The 14,670-nt window shown below is 39.9% G+C and overlaps 1 protein-coding gene across 1 annotated transcript in view; it reads left to right on the forward strand.

The window, feature by feature from the left end:
* The window catches only part of LOC103152721 (copine-9), a 45,222-nt gene that overhangs the window by 17,857 nt on the left and 12,695 nt on the right, over positions 1 to 14,670 (forward strand). Inside the window, exons 5-12 of the mRNA XM_007573304.2 lie at positions 296 to 335; positions 445 to 447; positions 813 to 889; positions 9,223 to 9,286; positions 9,863 to 9,966; positions 10,243 to 10,347; positions 12,159 to 12,200; positions 13,843 to 13,918. Coding sequence (XP_007573366.1) covers positions 296 to 335; positions 445 to 447; positions 813 to 889; positions 9,223 to 9,286; positions 9,863 to 9,966; positions 10,243 to 10,347; positions 12,159 to 12,200; positions 13,843 to 13,918 — 511 coding nt within the window. The remainder of the gene's footprint in view (positions 1 to 295; positions 336 to 444; positions 448 to 812; positions 890 to 9,222; positions 9,287 to 9,862; positions 9,967 to 10,242; positions 10,348 to 12,158; positions 12,201 to 13,842; positions 13,919 to 14,670) is intronic.

Below are 14,670 nucleotides of genomic sequence, written 5' to 3' on the forward strand. Positions count from 1 at the left end.
AGAGGAAATGAAGCAACACTTCTGGCAGGAAGAGAAAGACTTCAGACAGCATGATGAGCTCCAGAGGGGCTTTTCCTCTTTTCCTCTGCTGCTGATTCGCAAATATGTTTTCTTAATTTACTTTAAAATAACTTTTTGGTGTGAGCCAGGTCCAATTATTTCACAATCACTTGGGATCTCTCTGTGCTGCATGTCAGCCATACACAGTTCAAACATATTTTTGTCTAATTCATCTGGTTTTGTTGACATGTGTCTTATAAAACCTGCTGAAATGTTCTGTTTCATTAAACTGTAGGTACAATGTGGACATGAGGAGCTGCAATCTGTCCAAACATGTAAGTAGTTTAAAGTGTTGCGAGCCACATTAACCTGAGATCTTTTTTTTTCTGTAACTTGTTATTTCTGTCTAATCTTTCCTCACTACTTCCTCAACCTGCTGAGCAGAAGGTAAGTCATTCTCAACAAGCCTCAATTCAGACATCAGCATGGCATTGTGAAAGTGCGAAAGTGATTTTTTTTATTATTTCTTGCAAACCCAACCTTTAGAGCTCTGAAAACAACTTCAAATAATATGAATCTCAATAGTTATGTCATTAATTCTGTTTCCTAAAATGTATTTTCTAACACACAGGACTTTGCTTTAATCTGTATCTACAAATGTTGGGGTGTGGTTCAACATAACTCAGCATGTTTGCAGATATTATAGAAGAAGAAAAGAAAAAAAAACTTATAAGATATCAAAAGGAAGTGAAGGATTGTAAAAACTCTTTGTGTTGAGGTTTACCATGGCGACCTCTCTTTGCTTCGTCCAGGACTTTCTGGGTCAGATATTCTGCACTCTGGGAGAGATCATTGGCTCCCCCGGTGGCAGACTGGAAAGGACGCTGTCGTAAGTACGGCCTACACGACCACCATCTTATTTTTAACTGGAGACAGAATAAAATTCACTGTCTCACATTTTATTGTTCCTCTGTTTTTTCCCCCTGTTTGTTCATGCTTTAATTTATGAAATGACCATTCTTGACAAATGGAGGAAATGTCAGACATACAGTACGGTAGCTGAGAGACAGACTGGTTGGTAACACTTTATCTGAAGGTGTGTGCATAAGACTGACATGGCACTGTGATGGACATGAAGGAGTCTTTATGAATGTTGTCTTTGAGTGTCAGTCAGTAAATAATGACATTTTGATGCAAAGTTGCTCTAAAACTTGCATTAAAAGTCAATTAAAAAATGTCAACTTTGCACTAAAAGTGTCATTATTTACCGAAAGACACTTCATGACAACAGTCACAAACATTCATGAAGACTCCTTCATGTTCATAATTAAGAATTATGAACATTAAACTAAGTAACCAAAATGATAACAGTAACTTTATGTATCCTTTACACGTTAGAAGAGATGAGAAACTGTTTATTTGCTGTTGACTGCGTCTGTTTTTGCCATGATTCGTCTCTTCGATGGAGTTAGAGGAAATGCATTCAAGTGATAATTGGGGTCTCAGGTTTCTTCTAGAAAGTCAGAAGTTATAAAGTTTGGACCCACTGCAGCATCAGCGCTCCTGTGCGACAGGCTGGTTGCACATAGTCCATAATAACCCAGCTGCTGGATGAGCCAAAGAGCAAACATCCTGACCGGTCTCTGCTTTGACCCAGTCAACTTTGGACCCTTGATGGTCATCCTCCCGGTCGACTGGCCTGCCTCTCTAGCACACTCACCTACTCATTTCAAAATCATGACCTCTATGCCAAGCCTGACCGTAGTGCTGTGCGATACGGCTTGAATCTTGAAGACGAGGCGTTTTTGGATTACCATGACACAGAATACTGGAACCACTGAAAGCTTTGATGGAACCATTTATTTGACACAGGCGCGTGGCAGCAGGAAAACTCAGAGCTGAGTACTGACTAGTTACATTTACTTGAATAACTTTTTTTGAAAACATGTACTATGAGGAATATTTTTACGACACCATACTTTTTACTTTTACTTGAGTAATTTTATTATAAAGTATTTCTCCTCTTTCTTGAGTAAAATTTCTGGATTCTCGACCCACTGAATGAAGAACAAAGATATTTTAACCAAAAATCCACCAGACACAGACACACAGCTGCAGTTTTCGTTAAAGTTTTGCAAGTTTTATAATGAAAAGAAATGATTTGGAAAACTTTTCTTTTGCCTGATTATTTTTTTGTTACATAAATTATTGTAATTTCTGACTTTAAAACACCAAAATTTCCACTTAACTTTATATTTTAATTAATCTTATTAATGTAATTTTTAAGTATTAAATTATTGATAATTTGATAAGTTACTCAGTGCTTATTAAATACTTTTCACCAAATACTTTTTTACTCTTACTTTCGTACAATTTCTGTGTCGTCTGCCCGCCTGTGGTTAGACCTAGAAGACGTCTTCCTTCCTCTCTATTTCATATTATAACAAACATGTAACCACCCTCTGCTCTTCAGCAGTTGTTCCTTTGCTGCTTCATGCATTACTAATTCAGACTGGTTCCAGTATGGTGAGAAAAGAGGCCAGCTTGTGCTTAGGATCCATATTTAAAGTGCTGTAAGCCTGGAGTTCTCAGAGGACACGGCGGCCTCGCCCCAGCAGAACCGGAGCTGATTTGCTCTCTGTCCTTTTCAGCTGAGCCTGGGGTCTGGCACTGCAGATATCCTCCAGACTCAAAGCTCTGCTCCATGCCTCTCTGCAGCGTTTGACAAAGTAATGCACTCAATAGTATCGAAAACCAAATTCAACATACAGCTATTAATAGTAGTCTGAGTGAGGTTCCATGAATTAATTACTTATAAATGGAAGACATTTCAGCGTCTCCAATGTCTTCACTGTGTCGATTTGTCTAAATAAAACTAATACATGTAGGAGGATCCATGATGCTTCTCATGTTTGGTTTTTCAGTGACAGAAAACTTTCAGGCTCTCAGACGGTTTGTCAGTCACATTACCGTGTTTCTGACTTTGACCCAGCCAGTGGTTGGACACTATCACCTGACAATAACGTGTTGACGTAACTCTGTTTTTTTAATGTTCTTACATTTATGCAGGTTTTCTTCTTTCGGTTGGGTTGTAGGAACATTTCAGCTTTTCAGTATGACTTTATAAAGGATAGTTCTCACTTTTTCGACAAAATCCTGGAACTTTTCACAGTAGACTCTAGATCTACTATATGCTCCCCCGAAACCTCGTTGACAATATCCTATCTAGGTTAAAGCTAAAGCTTTTGAGAGCTGCTCTTACTTTTAATAATAAATGACCAGCAGGACTCAGACTTAGAAACACAGAGGAAGCTCCTCATCATGCTCGCTTTCTTTATGCTTTAGGAAAATACCAGTAATTTCCAAAATTACTGAGTCTGTTAGTTCCTGTTGGGGAAACGTTTTAACCGTTCACAAAATAATTGGATAAAATGTGTCGCTCTCGCGAATGAAAAGTTGGAGGTGTGATGGCCTGGAAGTTCTGTTCGATGTGTGGAAGCAGAAATAAATCACGAGAGAAATCCTGACCTCGTTTTGAGACTCCTGTGAAGCATAAAGTGGGGGAGGATGGGGAGAAGGGGCCGTTTAAGTCTGATGTGGAAAGAGTGACGCAGGGACAGAAGGGTTACAGCATTATTTCATGATCCGCTACATTTTAGTAAAGGTATTCCTGAACTAAATTGGTCTCCTCTGAGAAGCTGGCCCTGCCAGAGTCCAGTTTCTAACCTTGAACAAAACCCATCATCTATACTAGTGTCTGCACTAAACCCTGATCATTTTGGCGTTACTGCAGACGTACCGTTGGAAACTGTACAGAAGCTCACTGTTATGCCGCCGTGTTTTGTATTACAGATTTATTCCGGCACATTATTTTATTCAGACACAGGATGTGCGCTCGGCATCAGGAGGCTCCGCTGGGTTTCACAGAGACTCGCTCTCCATGCATTTTAATGAAATTGTAAAGTGTGTGACTCTGACCTGCTTTCATTCAGAATGCTTTATTTGCCTGTGTTTAATTTCGCTGGAGTGTTTTTTTTTTTTCTTCTTTTGATGGAGCATTTTCTCCCCCTATTTAGGCCAAAACAGCATGGAACTAGTTTCCTTCCAGAGAGCTTAGAGGGGGGCCGTTTATTCCATCTCTTTTCATTCAGCATGGCCGCCGTCAGTGGCGGTTATGTAGATTAAGTTAATTTTATGCTTTTAAGTTGCAATACGTAAGTTTAAAAATAATTTGTGTTAATTAAAATCTGGTTGTAACGCCTACATTTCTGTTTTAAAAGCCATTTAAAGGTTCTGTAAAGATGTTTCCAGGGTGGAACCAATATTCAGTCTGTTTAGGTCAGAGTGGTATTTTCAGTGACACGTCGGTAAAAGCCAACATGTTTGTTTGTTGTCAGTTCGCAGTAGAGATTTGGAGTTTCGTGCTGTAAAGTTTTTAACATTTGGTCGACCCTTTGATCCGATGAGGTTTGAAGTTTAAATCTGTTCTGGACCAGAGGACTGTGGATCCTCTAGAGATGATGACGGATTCTTCATGAAACCAATAAAATGATACACTGATCATCCTCGTCATGAGACCATCTTGGGAAAACAGAGTGTCTTCAATCTTCAAATTCGCTGTAATACAGACTGCTATATCTTTCTATACAGCTTTCTATTAGCCACCATCACTGTCTACAATAACTCTTTGAAGAATCTGAATTAATATGAGTTACAGCGACATTTCATTTCCCTTTGGGATCAATGAGGTGCTTTTGAATTTGTATTTTATGTGTTGATATATGACGATAAGATGTGTATTGATGGCGGACCTGTTGAGTTCCTATTAGCCACGTCTCTTCAGAGGTGAGGCAGAATATGTTTACATTTTCTAAGTCAAACTACTGATTTGTGAAGGCCTTTAATTAAATAATATACTTTTACCTTACTCAATAAAAATGTATTTTTTAAAAAGTTTTGTGCAGTTCTGATGGCATCGTTGGCATCGCGTCCTGTTAAACGCCAGTAAAACCCTGGAAACTCTTTGCGTCTGTTACTCACCTCGGTCGGAGTTACGCTCAGATTCATCTCCAAACTCCTCCGTAATCCACAGTGGGAAGAAAATGTTCTTCGTCTCCTCTCTCGCTGCCGATCAATTTGCTCGTTTCATGTCCGGTGTGAAGTTTCCCATCAACTTTCGCAGCAGGCCGGTGTGAGCGCAGACAGACCAACAGGAAAGTGTGTAATGAATCTTCCCTGTTTTTATGAATGAGGCCGTTGGACATGTTTCATTTCCAGCTCTGAGGAGACACTAAGTGCTTGTCTCATCTTGTTTTGCATTAAACAAGACGCTTCTCTTGCTATCACCTTTGCACCAACACATTTCCCAACAACATGTCTGCTCTCTAGTCACTATACAGTAACACTGATTGATCAGGATTTAATGAAAACACTGATGTAAAAATTCTGTTTTGATATAAAATTTTAAAATATTCGCATCAGACGCTATATTATCTGCAAAACAATGGATGGATTGTGACACTTTGACCTGCTTCACACTGCAGGCAAAATGCAGATTTTTTTCTAAATCAGATATTTTTCAGTCAGGTTTGAGCCGCTCATTTTTTTTTATGAGTGTCATTAAGCCCCATTTATTATTTTTATTGCACCAATTGACAAATGTCGTCTCAAGATATTCTACAAACACAATGTAAGTTTTACACATACATAGTGAGATCAGTTCATACAAAACGTTGAATACGTTTCAGTTTTATTCTAATTACAAATGAAGTTAAAATTACTACAAACATTGAACAGAAAGGGTTTTCTACACAGAGAAACTCACCAGATTGCATCAGGTATTTTCCTTCTCTTTTATGCTTGGAGCTGCAGAAGTGAATGACTCACTATAAAAATCTGTTTTTTACACTAAAACAAACGCAGCATGTCATTTATGTCTGACGTTTATCATTTACTTAACACAGTAACTCCAAGTTCCTACTTTTTCCTCTGCCTCCTTTCCATCCATCCTCTCTGCTCCCGTCGGAGAACATGAGATCCGTTCTAATGGAAAGAGCCGCTCGCGTCGTCAGCAGCTCTGGAAACCCGTCTCTGGCTGACGGGAGAAGAAAGGTGGCGGGTTTGATTGAGTGTGACTGGATCGGGCAGTTGTTTGTTTTGCAGTGCAGGTGACGGGCGGAGACTTAAATTTGTTTTCTGCTGCTGCGCTCCTGTTTCCTGTTTCCTGTCTCATTCGGGGGGGAATGACAGTCTTTGAAGTAGGAAGCTCCAGAGACATCGTTACAGAAAAAAAATGTCACGAATTTTGTAGAGAGTAGAAACAGCAGAGTTACTTTACCTCAGTCTGGGATTCTGGTGAAATGTATTTGGAGGGGAAAAAAACATTTTTTAGAATGAATAAAACCGCAACGATTTTGAGAAATGAGGCAAAGCTCAATCAGGCAGCTGTTACAGACGACTTCAGATTCACCCATCAGTCTGCAAGTCTGAGACTCTTTGACTTTTGGCTTTGCTCAGTCAAATATCAGACTTTCTGACTGTGCGTGAGTCCTGACAGAGACCCAAACAGCATTTCCTGTTGCTGGTTGGTCCGCAGAAGGACTCGACACCATGCCTGTGAGATGCAGGAGAGGCTGTGTGTGTGTTTGTGTGTGTGTGTAATGTGTGTGTGCTCCAGCCCGGTGTTATCTGCCGCCTCCGCAGAGATGAGCGCGTCCCTGCGGCGTAAAGAGTCGACACAGTCGTCCTCCTGCTCTGACCCACGGAGCGTTCCAGATAACTCTTCAGAGAACACAGAGTTAATTGCAACAGTGTTAAATGAATTTATGCTTCATTGCACGCTTAGCTGCACAGTGCCATTAAAAGTGCTCTCAGGTAGTCGCAACCATATAAAAACAAGAGATCAAAGTTCTAGTTACACCATTAATTAAGATTGGTAAAATTATTAAAACACAATGGCTGTTCATAAATGTTATGTCAAAATCTTACAGTAAAAGTTATAAAATGTTACATTATGTGTTGAGAAATAGACTGGCTGTGGAAGTGGCTCCGCAATGACTAACTTACACTGAACAATGAAAATAGTTGAGCCAACTTAATTGAATTGCTTCAATTGGAAACACTAAGTTTGTCCAACTGAATTTAAGTTGAGTTCACTTGACAAATTTAAGCCAGTCTTACTCAAATCATTTAATTTACTGCTAAGTGACAGTAAACTAAATGCAGCAATAAGTCGCTTAAAGAACTTGTCTATTAAACAGGGTTTAAACTGCAGGAACATAAAATCTTACCAAGTCATTTTGATCTAGTTTCTAGTACAAATATCTTAGTAATCTTAAAATAAGACAACAACAAAAAAGCTTGTAAGTAAGTTTTCAGCAAGATGTAAGAGCTTGTTTTAATCAATAATTCCTTAATATTGATGAAAAAGTTCCAGTTCCACTGACAGATTATTTCACTTATAACATGGCATTTTTCCCATGCTGCCTTTAGTCCCACCAACGCCTCAGTGACTTTTGGCAGCGTTGTGTGCGGCAGTGTGTTCAGGTATCCTCACTTTCTTTGCCAGAGTGGGAAAAGTCGTTTGGCTTCTTGCAGCGGCTCATTAATCACGTTAGCATCCTTTGTTACAGCTGGAAGGTCAGGATAGATTGATTAAAAGCCAAAACCGCCGTGAGAGGAAATCAGACGAGTCGGAATTATTTGTCGGTTCAAGTTGAGGCGTTTCGGCTGACCTTGTGCTCTCGGGGGGTTACGTGACTGCGTTCACAGAGCAGGAGGAGGAAGAAAAAGAGGAGGAAGGCTGGTGGTGACTCCCGAGCTCAAGGGCGCAAACGACAAACAACAGAAGAGACCGTGCGCATTGTTACCGCCGTGTGTCGTCTTCTCCAGATGTTTGCAGCAGCGGCTTTAAATTTCAGTCGCCATTTTAATCAAAGTGCGTCAGACTGCTCTCTCTCTCGCTCTCCTGCAGAAGCGTAGCTTCAAGTGGATGGAACGAATTACCACGTCGTGCTGTGAGGTGGAGTGTGACTTAACAGCCACAGGGAATTATCAAGAGGATGAGAAGGGTTTTCTCCTCTCTCTATCCTGGCCGGAAAACTTTTAATTACACTCTCGTCCTCCTGTAGAGCTCTTACAGACAAAACCCAAACGGACCAAACACGAAACGAGCGTCGTTTTACCAGATCTCAAACCACAGCGAGGACGACAACGGGTTGCTGGAGCAAATGTTGCTCCTTGGTTCTCCCAAGAATGAGATATTTTAAAGCTTTGAAGTGTAGTGACAGTGATCTGATGTTCCAAAGATAGAACGGCATCTGCATGGCTTTTAGCCTCTGTGTATTCTGAGGCACTGGTTCATGTTAAAGACAGCAACTCCAGCTGGCTTAGTCTAATCAGCTGGGAATCTGGGTCACCAGTTTCAAAGAACATCCCATCTCTTCTGCTTCCTTTTTTCACACTTACTTTGAAAGTGTCAACCTGCGTACGACAATGCAGACTGATTATTTCAGCTTTGGGTTTCTGTTAGAAAAACGTAGAATCGCCGCCTAAGAGGAAGCGCTAACAGGCTCTTGTCTTTTTCCGTCCGTCATTCTGCAGTAAAGTTTGTTTGTTTATTAGGATTCCCATTGCTGGTGTCCTCATTATAAAAAAAAGATAAACAAAAGCAGTCACACACACTTAACATAAATTGGTTGCCAGAAAAGCTGGAATGAAATGAGGCTTTCATCTTTGATTCATTAGGTTTTATGACTTCATCAACCAGCGGTGCACCGATTGCAGTTTTCTGGTTGATTGCCGATTACTGATCTGTAAAAACACTGAGCTGCTGATTCCGATTTTGAATCGGCATTTTGAAAAATGCAAATTTTTTTTGTCTGAAATGTCTAAATATAGCAAGAAAGTGCTGAGTTGGCAACAGTGGAGTGACTATTAACTACAAACATGCAGACATGACCTGGTGGGCGGAGCTAAAGGTCAAACCTCTCTAATGGGAGAGCAGAAGAGGACATCTGTTGATTTTTAGACCTTTCCTGAGGTAGATAAGATTGGCTTCACATGTATCGGCCGATCACCAAGCCCAAAATTAAGGAAATCAGTGCATCCCTGTCATCCACTGATTTTTGCTAATTTTGCTCGGCATTTCATAGGATTCATAGCACTAAATACCTTAACAAAACACAACTGTCTCTGTTTTTTTTTTTTTTTTTTCTGTGACAGTGGGATACCTGGGAAGAAGTGTGGCTCCATCGTCTTCACAGCCGAGGAGCTCAGCAACTGCAGGGTTTGTATTTAATCATAAACTCATAAACTCACAGCTACTCACTTGTGTAAAAATAAAAAAGAATCTAACACGGTGTCAGGAAGGTAGTCACCTCAGTCTAAATTCATGTTAGTCACGCTCCGGTTTCAATTTTGAACTTTACGAAGGGAATTTAATTGACTGTATGGAGTCTTCAGAATAATTGTCAGAGAAGGCAGGATTAATTAATACTCTTCCTTCGCGATATTGGAGACAGATCCTCATACATTATTTAGTCATTTTAAGCATAAATGTTTCTGCTATGTGTGACCAATAATTAGCCACAAAAGGAGAAACGTGTATGACACAAACCGGCTCATGATGGTGTCTAATGCTGTGTAGGTCTAATTTGCCCCAGTTCTGGATTCGGTGATGAATCACAGAGTCTAAACCTCAAAAGGACATAGATTTAGAAAAGTAACTTATTTTTTAAAGAACGATATTGTGTTCTCTTAATCCGTTTTTAACAATTTCAGGATGGAAATGAAAGTTTGAACTATTTCAACTCTGGAGTTTCTTGCTGTGCAAAAGACCTGAAAACGAGCCTTGTTCTCTCAGGACATAGCCACCATGCAGTTCTGTGCCAACAAGCTGGATAAAAAGGATTTCTTTGGCAAGTCCGATCCTTTCCTTGTCTTCTATCGGAGCAATGAAGATGGAACGTAAGTACATTTTTATCTACTGTCTGTTCGGCCTTCAGCCAACACCACTGAGCTTCAGGAAGTTTTTGTTTTTTCTATCTTGTTACTTAAAGCTAATGAAAATACCAGATCTCTCTGCTGAATCTACCCCAACGGCATTCTTGAGCATTCCCACAGCCACATTATGAACTAAGATAAACTTATCACATGGTTCCTTATAACTTTAACTTACTTCTTTGCTTAAAACGGATTCACTTGTTTGACCTCTGTGCTAAATGTCCTGCTTGTTGTTACCAGGTTCACAATTTGCCACAAGACTGAGGTGATCAAGAACAATCTGAACCCTGTCTGGCAGTCATTCACCATCCCTGTTCGAGCTCTTTGTAACGGTGACTACGACAGGTAAAAAAAACTTAACTTTGACAGATCTACCATTCGGCTCCATGTATGCAGGTGTCCTGAAACATCAGAGCCCCGTTTCAGAAAGCAGGTTAACAAACCCTGAGTAGACGGCAGATACTCTGAATGAACTTACCCAGCCCTGTGATGCTCACAACATGAGACATCAGCAAGGTAACTCAGTTCTGAGTCAAGTTACCCCCTGAATTCAAAGTGAGTGCGAGTCCTCATCAGTGGAACAGAGATGACGTGATTCACCATGGCGACGGGAGAAGAAAAGAAAAGAAAAGAAAAGCTGAAAGACTGATGATGTTCTGATGATGTTCTGGTTTGAACCGTCTGACAGCGTGTGATTCTGTGGCAGGTCAGAATAATGCCAGCAGTCGGCTGTGAAGTTCATCTTGGGCCAGTGCTGGTGTTATTGGGACTGTCACAGAAGAAAACTTCACCAGCAAACTGCTCATATCACACTCACTATGTGAAGGTTTTGATTCTTCCTCACAGGAAATGGAGGTATGCTTTATCTCTGTGGCACAAGGAAAAGCATGATGATGACTTCATGTGTCATCCAGTCCTATTTTTATTGAATTACCTTAAAGGGGCAGGAGATCAGTAAGAGCTTCTTTTCTGAACCTCGTAATAACAATCATCTGTTTCACTATGATCACTGTTTTGTGGATTGTGGAGCACGATAATCACAAGAGCACAGGACAAACACACACCTTAGGAATGTTGGAAAGTTACATATTTTAGATTATCAAACAAGTTCTAACTCTTGGCAAAGAAAACTTGAATATGTGCAAAATGATGTTTCACAAAGATCTGACTATGATCTTCATGAGACTGTTTTAGGAAAACAGAGTTTCTTCACTTAGAGGCGTCTTCAAATTCAACTAATGCAGGACATCTTTTCCTGCCCACAGCCATCACTATCTATAATAACTCTGAAGAATTTGAATTAATATGAGTTACATTTAATTTCCCATTGGGATCAATAAAGTATTTTTGAATTTAGAATTTTTTGAAATTTCTTTTTATAAAATAAAAAACAAAATTTATGGAAATCCACCCAGAGGAGAAAAACTCATTTCCCTTGATGTGTGTACTGCTCGGCTCTCACTCTCAGTGGCGGCATTGGATTTATTTGAATCCCAGCTTTGGTTACTGACTGTGGTTCTGTTTCCGTTATGGTTCTGTTCAGTAGATTTGCTTACAGTGTTTTGTTTATATGTTTAGTGTCACGTAAAAATCTCAACGCTAATCCTAATCCTGTTACCATAGTTAAAACTTGATGCTAAGAGCTGAATCTTTGTGTTTTAGCTCAGTTGGTTCACAAATACAGCTCAGTAACCAATAACCATTTATCACTGATTGGTTTTTAGCTTGGCCCCCCTTCTCCATTATTCGACCACATCCATATTGAAATACATTTAATGGATCTAATGGTCTTAACAGGAAGAGGCACAGTCTGTGTCTGTGTGTCTGTCTGTCATCTTTCCTGTCTCTAGATTTCTTTCACACAATATTTTTCTTATTGTTAGGATTCATGCCTCGGTCTCAGTAATCAAAACAGACGTTTTCACATTGATCGGACTCTGATCCGTCACCATCAAATTCAATGAAGGTGACGTCATTTGAACGTGTCCTCACAGTGTTATTATTAAAGGATAAAAAGCGTCTAAAGAAAAGTTAACTTTCTAACTAAAAGTGCCCCCTGTTTTTTGATCTTTCTCTCTGCTGTTTCTTCTTCTCCCTTTTATTTTCTCTCCTATCTGTGAATCTCACCTCGGCTCCCTCGTCTTGCCTCCCTCCAGGACAGTGAAGGTAGACGTTTATGACTGGGACAGAGATGGGAGGTAAATTCTCTTGTTCACCGTCTCTCGCCTTTCTTTTGTCCATTTCATTTTCAGGCTCCACTCAGAGCACCTCAAATGTCACACCAATTTCGTCTAACCCAGGGCGTCTCATTATAGCAGATGGATCGCTGCGCTCGCCTGGCAAATGCTGCGTAGCGATTCAAAAGTTGTGCGTGGAGGTTGTCACTGAGAGAACGGGAAGACAGAACGCGGTTTGGCTCTTTTTCTCACTGGTGCTGGGATGCTGTAGGGGCTCTCCTCTCACTTTATTGGTTTTAATTAAAAGATTTGCGGGGGTTTCCGGCCCGCTGACTACACGTCTCGGCTTGTCATAATTTGTAGTCTTTTGTGTCTGAATTTCAAAATGTTCTTAGGTTCTTTAAAGTCATGAAGTAAATATTGGTAGAGTCACGGTAAAGCAGAAAACATGTGGCAGTCGTGAGCAGAGTTGGGCAGTAACTAGTTACATTTACTCAATTACATTTACTTGAGTAATTTTGTTGAAAAAAATTATTTTTGCTAGGCTGTACTTTTTACTTTTGCTTGAGTCACTTTTATTATGAAATTGTACTCTTACCTGAGTACAATTTTTAGGTCGTCTACTCACCTCTGGTCATGAGTGCACATTAACATCATCAGATCTTTATCAGATTAGGTAAGACCCAATTTAAATGTACATTTTATGTTGTTGTTGCTTTTAGTAACTTGATGACAAAGTGGAAAAAAACAAAAAAATGGCCTCTTTGTTCAATCAAGGAAGGGACCGACTGACTGATCACTTGTAACATTACCACATAACAGAATGAAAGGATTTACGGTGGATGTTTTTACATTCTTTTCTTTAAAAAACAAACAAACAAAAAAAAAACAATCATAACAAAGCATGCCAGGTTTTTTTATTAACAAAAAATGTTAAAGCTGATTTCTATGACATGACGGGTTAGGGTTAAAAGTTTGTAACATAAAAGAAGTGATTGCATAAAACCGTCTTCCATTCAGTAGATTCACCTTCGGCCACAGTCAACAGACGCTGCAGTTTTACTGCCAAGCTGTTCAGCGTCTCTCAGCCTTTTCAAATCCAGCCACAAATTCTCCATGGGAATGAGGTCTGGGCTTTGACTAGGCCACTCTGGGTCAAACCATTTCAGTGCAGCTGCAGCCGGACTTTCGGGTCGTTGTCCTCCTGGAAAATAAATGTTCTCTGAAGCCGTAGTTCTCTTACAGACAGACCCAAATTGTCCTACAGGATTTTCTCATATTCTGCCATTAATTTTACCTTCTGCCATTGCAAGCCTACCAGCTTCACGATGGAGATGATGTTTGAAGTGAAGTGCTGGTATCTGTGTCCTCCAAACACAAAATCTGATGCTGAACTTTGGTTTCATCCGACCAAAGAACTCTCTAGTCCAGCCTTGATCTGAGTTTTCTTCCACAGCGGGTTTTCTCATTGCCTCTGCCCCCACAAAGAACCAGGACGACAGTTATTGTCATCATTTGCTGAAGCTCCTTGTGCGTCGTCATGGTGATCTGGAGTCCTCTCTTACAGGTTTTCACATGGCTGCTCAGTTTGTGAGGACAGCCTGATGTGGGCAGATTTAGACATTTCGTATGAAACTTTTTTTTCTCCTTTTTTTTTTGTCAGTCATGACTTCATCGGAGAGTTTACCACCAGCTACAGGGAACTGTCCAGAGGCCAAAGCCAGTTCAATGTCTATGAGGTAAGCTGTGTAAGGAGAAATAAATAAAAAACAGTTTCCGACTTAGTCAGAATGTGAAATACATAAAATATCTCGTCTCTCTTATTGAGAGTCAGAGTTTTAACATTGTCTCTGGAGCTTTGCGCTGCAGCACTAGTTCCTTTATTTATTCTTTTCAGTGATTGCTGTGTTCCTTCTTCCTTTTGAGTTGAGATCATGAGAATAACATCCAAACCTCAACCTAACTACTTCAGTCACTGAGAACCTTGAGTTAGCTGATTGTTATGGTCAGTAACCAGGCTAACATCAATAAATGCTAACAATGTGCATCTCTGGTTTTAATACTTTCAAACATAGAAACAATGTGTTAGCTCACATCATTGGTTGAAATAATGGCTTCAGATCAGATGCCTATATTTGAGCAGCTGCCATATTGGATTCTAAGTTTGGGTTGATCCAAAATCGGTTCTTAAAATTTCAGAGTGCGTTTGGCTAAACTTTTCCTATTTGGAACTTGAACTTTAAAATCTACAAGAATAACAGGAAAATGTGACAAAGATATTAGGTCTGACACAATAATACATTTTGCTTGACGATAAACTGTCCCAGAAGTTATTGCGATAAACGATATCGCAGTTTTGAGACTATTTTCAAGTAATTTATTGATAATAACATTTTTTTTAGTAGTTCAAATTGACCTGACAAAAAGAAGACAAAAAAAATAGATTTGTACATCACTGAGCTGGTTTTACTGCCTGTTATGTATTGCATAT

Source organism: Poecilia formosa, unplaced genomic scaffold, assembly GCF_000485575.1.
Source record: "Poecilia formosa unplaced genomic scaffold, Poecilia_formosa-5.1.2 Scaffold324, whole genome shotgun sequence".
NCBI lineage: Eukaryota > Metazoa > Chordata > Actinopteri > Cyprinodontiformes > Poeciliidae > Poecilia > Poecilia formosa.